The 7,348-nt window shown below is 42.7% G+C and overlaps 1 protein-coding gene across 2 annotated transcripts; it reads right to left on the reverse strand.

Annotated features, from left to right (window-relative positions):
* Positions 1-331: 331 nt before the first annotated feature.
* Positions 332-6,213, reverse strand: LOC141048944 (uncharacterized). Of its 2 annotated transcripts, none has more exons than XM_073545004.1 (2): positions 5,977-6,213; positions 332-3,007 (listed from the first exon to the last, which is right to left on the reverse strand). In XM_073545004.1, exon 2 carries the CDS (start codon positions 2,896-2,898, stop codon positions 964-966), a length of 1,935 nt encoding a protein of 644 aa, XP_073401105.1. In that variant the 5' UTR covers positions 2,899-3,007; positions 5,977-6,213; the 3' UTR covers positions 332-963. The 2 variants fall into 2 exon arrangements, with proteins under 2 accessions (XP_073401105.1, XP_073401104.1); XM_073545003.1 differs by having other exon boundaries at positions 332-3,016.
* Positions 6,214-7,348: the final 1,135 nt, after the last annotated feature.

Consider the following 7,348-nt stretch of genomic DNA (forward strand, 5'->3'; position numbering starts at 1 on the left):
ATTGGTGAGTCTGGACCTGGGTTGGTGATTTGGTGTGGTTGTCCTTGAAGAATATTTAGTCGAATGGTCCTTCGGCCCGTATAACATAGTTGTCATGGTTAATCCAGTAGCGTTTTGCCTTGTTTTGCCACCCACTTTCAAGATCCATAATGTGTTTTTCACTGATTACTTCTTGATGAGTTTGTGATTTGATCTTTATCTCTCAATGGGAGATCGATATGCTGGAAGGTTGCCAGATTATGGTCTGAGGCCTACTCGAGTAGCGGAGAACAAACACACACAGAGACAGGGTATGTATCTGCAGGATGTTCTCCCTTTCCTGATTTAATTAGGTAGCTTATATGCTCATTTGAGTAGGCGGTAACATTACATCATCACATTTCATTGGACAATTGATCATTCAACAGTAAGCATAAATGGTTCCAACCAATCATATTCATATTCGTTAACCAATCAGATTGTACTCGGCTGTTAATTATTAGTATTTGTGTAGACGTGCTGAAAGTTTTAATAGGTCTTGGGGAAATTACACAAGACCCCAATATCATTCTCATTAATCTAGCCTCATGACAGTTATAGCTCCATTAGCCTCATTAACCTGTCTTACTAAGTATTCATGGCCCCAGTATCTACCTAATATGTGGACGTGTAGTTTCAATGTCCAACTGGGTGCAGTAAACAGTTTATCCATCACGTACAAGTTCTTATGAAGAATAAGGTTATAGGTAATCATTATCATGAGACAGCATTTTCATATACAGAGTATGCATGTAAGACCCCAGAAATACATTGATATTAAAAGGACATACAGAATTCCCTGTCAGTCCCCCCTTTTGAGAACAGATATGACTCTACCATTCACATATAGGTACATTCAAAGGCCTAATGCCAGTGTCGGACTTCCTAACCCTTCTTCTGCCGAATTCCCCATAGGGAAAGGGAGATCATATCTAATTCTCAACCTCAAACCATTTGCTCATAATCATTATTGTAAGGTTTCATCGTAATATACATAGTTTTAGTAATAGACGCATCAATCAGTCTTTGAAGTAGTCCTCTGATACATGGTATGCAGCAGCATCCACAGGTCACAAGTACTGCTGCTACTACTGCCAGAGAGATGAGGAGGCTGGACACAAGATGACTCCATCTACCGAACCAGGATTCCAACCAGTCCATGAAGGGATTGTTGATACCCGAATTTTCTGCCAATTCTTCGGACAGGGATGTAAGACCCTCCAATGCCTTGGTGATACTCCCATCTGGACTTGTATTATTGGGGATAAAGGTACAGCAAAACGTTCCAAACATCTTGCACACGCCCCCTTTTTCCGCTAGCAACATATCCAAAGCCATCCTATTCTGATGTGTCATTAAAGAAGTTGGGCCTAATTGTTCAGCTATCCCTTTTACTGCATCCCTTGTGTAATTTATAAACCTTTGCTGATTATAATAAATATAATTTATCCAATCCACATTTTTATTAATTGTCACCCACCAAAAGAAAATTGATTCAAAACCTGCTGCTATCTGGTTCCTGGCCTTGTACTCATCCGGTACCCCTCTGGGTACCCCTATATTGTCTATATAAACTCTAGGATCAAAGGACCCAGCAGGTACTGACCTTCTATTTCTGTGTAGGGTTTCAACATTCATTCCACCTCCTTTAATCTCTTCTGATGAAATTATTTTAAATGGCATGAGCACTTGAACTAGAGCACAGCTGCCAACCCAACCTGGTGGCAACCTAGGCCTCAATTTCATATCTCCACATAACCACCATATGTCACTCCTTGCTATAGTTTGGTTTTGAAACCAACTGGCTTTAAAACCTCCTGTATCTGTATTTATTGGGATGGTGTTGTGACAAAACTCTGAAGTTAGATTTCCTACCCATCTTCCTGGTCCTGTTCTCAGGAAGCAAGTGTAGTCACCTGGATATGCATAAACTCTAGGTGGTACCTGATCAATTTTTGCTATTGGATACCGGACTGATAGAGATTGACACAGAACATTATCACTAGGGTCATATGTGGCATTATACAAAGCTAGAATACACTGTAAGTCTACTTGATCCTGTTCTGAATATCTGAGGGGAATAGTCCCTAAATGGGGCCTAGCGGTTGCACATGCAATACAATCAGTTTTGTTATTTTGCTCTGTAGTATACTTCATCCATAGCAACCATTCATTCCTCTCTGTGTAGCCTGTTTCTACGGCTAACTTCTCCTCATAGCCTAATTCTCCAATTCCATCAACATCCAACATTTCTCCTGACCTTTGGGGTTTGTCCTCCTCTTGTTCCTTGTCCTGTGCAGGAACAGCTTTTAACCAAAATGTTCCCTGCTGAACCTGTCTACCTGGGGTATACGGTCCCAATACATAGAGACCTTCATCTCCAAGAGAGGGTTCATCCAGTGTTATGAGGAGAGGATTGCAAGAGAATCTCCAGTCCAAAACCTCTGGATCACAACCCCATTTTGGAATGGGTACAGCAATATTCATCCTCTTGAGGAGAGGCTTTCCTGATGAACTAACACGAGTCATGGCTTCCTCTGGCTTATACCCCCATGACGTTCCCGTGTTCCAAGCTGCATCTGACCAAGAATTACAGTTCTCATTTCCAGGTCTAGTTACACAGATATATACCACCGCCCCTTCAACTCCTGTTAGATATTTATAATTGGGGTTGCTACTCTTCTTCCCAAATTTAAGATTCCATTGACACTTCACTATCTGACACAAGTCCACCCTAAATGTAGCTGTTGCTGCCTTGGTGTCAAACCACAAGGTTACTGATGTGCTGTTCTGAAGTGTCTCGTCCATTTGTCCTTCTTGCAGTAGAGCTGCCAACATCATCAGGGACAGGACCCATATTCTTCCACTCCAGGACCTCATAGTAGCTTGTGTAGACCGGTCTTCCGTTTAACTCTACGGATGTGGCTTAGCGGGGACCATCAACCAGTGGCTCCAGTGGTCTTCGTGTCTTTTGGTCAGCAACCAATGTCTGGATTAACTAAAATAGAATCAAAAACTTATTTATACACAAATGGGAGTCCCTTTTGGACTCCGGACCTGCTGCAGGGGTTGTCAAATAGTCACAACATCTATGTGGACAAAAGAGTACCTCAGTTGTGGTAGCTTCTGACATCAGGAAGGCCTCCAGTCCCCTGAAAAGAGATCAACACACACGAGCACATACTTCATACATCTTACCTTGGGCAGCCTGTATGAAGTCAATCTGCAGTCATTGAAACGGATAGGAGGGCCCAGGCGCACGTGTATGTCTATGGCATCTTTCTAGTCTATCTGTGTTGTGCGCATCTAATCTATGTTAATGTAAAGCTAAACAGGTGGACCCAGCATCTTTCTTCAGAGCACATAGTTTTTGTCTTCACTCACGTGCGTTGAGTCATGGGCCATCACATGGTGCAAGGATTTTGGCAAACATACCCACTGTCCCACCATCCACGGTTCTGAGCTCCAGCTTCCGACCAGACTTCAGTCTCTTCCCCGGTTGGTGACCGAGTCAGAGCCTGTAAGATACTTAAGTCTAACTGGTTATCTTTAATGCTCACCATGACCAGTGGAGGCGCCTCAGGGGTCTCCCAGTACCTTGGTCTTCTGGCTGATTCCCAGCCACTTTGTTTGCTTCGTGCTCCACGGGTTCCTTCTCATATGTACCCTCACTTCCACTATGGCAACCTCTTCCAGGGCCTGTTGATGTAAGAAAAGACCTTTCCTCCCCATATGGGGCTGCAGTTGTGGGTTCACCTGAAAACAATGACTTGTATATGTGGTGTCTTGCTTACCTTAAAGCCCCCTAAACGCCTCAATGAGTGCCGTCAACTCCACCTCCCCTGTAGAGTTATGAGGGAGGAGTGGTTCTGCTTTCTACTATCTCATGCTGTGTGATCGCCATACAACCAGGTTCTTGGACCTTCCGGAAAGAAAAACTCAAAATCCAGATTAATGAGAGATACCTTTATGGATTAAAAATATTTAAAAATAGCTGACTCTCCTCTCTTCTCCCCCCCTTTGGAAATCACCATATTAATACCGAATAGGTGGCAGAGTGGTGGATTTCCATTACACATATAACGGGATTTCCTCTTTTTTTTTTTTTCTTCATTACACATACTAAAAGCATTCCTTATCTTTACTACCTGACAATTGCCTTCCATGGATATCTAACACTGCTTCAAGTCAAAGGCAACTTTGTACCTTGAACCATCTGCCTCTCCTTTTTTTTTCTTTCTTATCAACATGCATTTTAAAAAAAAAACTTGACGTTATGAAAAACTAGCTGTACACCTTCTACAAATACGTATTATGCTATAATGTGAATCCAGTGAGCAGAGCGGCAAGCTGCGCTTCAACCAGGTACGTCTCTGGTTGCCCGTTATTTAATGGACATCTGACAAGATTGTAATTTTCTATGTCACTTAATGAAATTCCGTCGACCCAGGGAATTGCAGGAATACCATGCACATTGAGCCTAAACACTTTATACTCTGGAAATCTGTCTGACAGAAATCCAAAACCAGTGAGCTGTTGGATATACCCTCCTGGTATAATTTTGACAATTCTCCAACCGTCAGGAGATATAAGCAACATTAATCCAAATGTGCAATTAGGGCACGACATTTTCTCATGGAATAGCTGGCTCACACACACCCACACACACGGCAAGCAATACAACAGAATTTCACACATGAGATCATGCACTTCCACTTATCAGCAGAGAGTCTCAAAGGTCATTCACATTCCTTCACACAGATTCAGTAAACTGTTAACTGCTTAAGCTTATCACCTCCTGGTGCTCCTGCTAAAAATCCTATCTATGTTTTCTGGTTGATACTTGACTGTTTTGGGGCGAAAAATTCTCCTGGCTTGTCCTAAAATGTAAAATGCCTATGGCTCGCAGACCCGTACTGACTGCACTTCGCTAACTCAATGTACAGGCCGCACCTAGACCGTATCTCTCTATCTGCCTCTTTCTCTGGTTGCTATTCACTTATTCTCTTAATATACGCTATTACTGTGTGCCCACATCTCAACAAGTCTACTTCTTCTTTATCACTTAGCAAATATCTATGCCGACATAGACTGCATCCCGTTGTTATATGAGGTTCCCGCTCAATGTTTGAACTTGCGTGTCCTAAACTGAAACTGGTCAGTCGATAGGCATCAAACCCATGGGAACCTTGATAAGAAGGTTAACTATTTAGTGGTCTGGCCATGACCCTCCTGGTCATCTAACACTAAATCTCTACGTACTCAGTATGAGATGGCACTTCTCTACAATTAGTCCTAGCGTATTCAGCAATTCTATATATCAACCAGAGAGCAAATCCAATTAACTATAGGCAGACTAATGTGCCCCAAATTTTCTTATTAGCCCAGTAAAAATCTTTTCCCTCAACTAAACCTGCTGAGCCTTGTATACTCAGAGATCTTATTTATCAACCAGAAGACTAAAGCTATCATTAGTATGCAGGCTAATGTAATCCCTATTACCTCAAAGTTCTTTAGCACCATTAGAGGGCAGTTTGTGCGTATCAGACAGAATAGAAGGTGGATAGACCTATCCTGTCTGTAACGGCGTTTTAACACCGTAATAGTACCTCTAGCACTCTCCAAGAGGACGTACGCAGCCTTCTTTATGCGTATGCCGCCAGAGACATGTCCTCACATGAATCCTGGCAAGCCAGTTACCATGGAGAGACGCTCCCAAGGGGCAAAAACACAGTAAAGAATTCCTAGTACCCTCAAGGTTGGTTCAATCATTCATGCGCAATCATACGTAGCAGCTTTTAGGTTTCTCCCTCCAGCATACGTATTATGTATCACAAGGATATTCTACGGTTCTTAGCGCTGGTATGTAAGAAGACAGACTATACTGTACCCCAAAAGCCGGTTCAGAGCATTTAGCAGAGGGGAGACACAGAATTTGTAAGAATCAATGGCTCTTACCTTCACCGGTGATTTTGATCTGTGTGTCCTCTAGGCCGTCAGTCTGCGGGTGCCGGATTTCAGGATACTGGGGTCTTCTGTTGTAACCAGCCCGCCCAAGGAGACGCCAACTGATGAGTTTGTGATTTGATCTTTATCTCTCAATGGGAGATCGATATGCTGGAAGGTTGCCAGATTATGGTCTGAGGCCTACTCGAGTAGCGGAGAACAAACACACACAGAGACAGGGTATGTATCTGCAGGATGTTCTCCCTTTCCTGATTTAATTAGGTAGCTTATATGCTCATTTGAGTAGGCGGTAACATTACATCATCACATTTCATTGGACAATTGATCATTCAACAGTAAGCATAAATGGTTCCAACCAATCATATTCATATTCGTTAACCAATCAGATTGTACTCGGCTGTTAATTATTAGTATTTGTGTAGACGTGCTGAAAGTTTTAATAGGTCTTGGGGAAATTACACAAGACCCCAATATCATTCTCATTAATCTAGCCTCATGACAGTTATAGCTCCATTAGCCTCATTAACCTGTCTTACTAAGTATTCATGGCCCCAGTATCTACCTAATATGTGGACGTGTAGTTTCAATGTCCAACTGGGTGCAGTAAACAGTTTATCCATCACGTACAAGTTCTTATGAAGAATAAGGTTATAGGTAATCATTATCATGAGACAGCATTTTCATATACAGAGTATGCATGTAAGACCCCAGAAATACATTGATATTAAAAGGACATACAGAATTCCCTGTCATTCTCAAAAAATATATTGCTTCTTCAGAACCGTCTCCACACCTACTTTACTGTCCATCCGCGCTCCCCACGCTCTGGTCTCCCGATGGGTTGGTGGGATTAGGGCGTGCCGTGCTGCCCCTGTGCTTCCAGCCTTGTGGCTTCCCCGGGTCTCCTGCTGTTCGAGCATGTGCAGTGTACACTCTTAGGCCTTGGCCGCGCGCTTGACGGGTGCTTATGGCTTCAGTCTGTCTCCTGACCCAGAAGTGATTTTACCGGCGTCTGGTGTCAGGTACAGTTAGGTCCATATATATTTGGACAGAGACAACATTTTTCTAATTTTGGTTCTACACATTACCACAATGAATTTTAAGCAAAAAAATTCAGATGCAGTTGAAGTTCAGACTTTCAGCTTTCATTTGAGGGTATCCACATTAAAATTGGATGAAGGGTTTAGGAGTTTCAGCTCCTTAACATGTGCCACCCTGTTTTTAAAGGGACCAAAAGTAATTGGACAATTGACTCCAAGGCTAATTCATGGACAGGTGTGGGCAATCCCTTCGTTATGTCATTCTCAATTAAGCAGATAAAAGGCCTGAAGTTGATTTGAGGTGTGGTGCTTGCATTTGGAAG

The sequence above is a fragment of the Dendrobates tinctorius genome, unplaced genomic scaffold, assembly GCF_039654945.1.
Source record: "Dendrobates tinctorius isolate UK_male_01 unplaced genomic scaffold, ASM3965494v1 ptg000139l, whole genome shotgun sequence".
NCBI classification, from domain to species: Eukaryota; Metazoa; Chordata; class Amphibia; order Anura; family Dendrobatidae; genus Dendrobates; species Dendrobates tinctorius.

Coding starts and splice junctions, on each gene's coding strand:
- LOC141048944 (XM_073545004.1), bottom strand. CDS start 2,898: ATGAGGTCCTGGAGTGGAAGAATATGGGTCCTGTCCCTGATGATGTTG.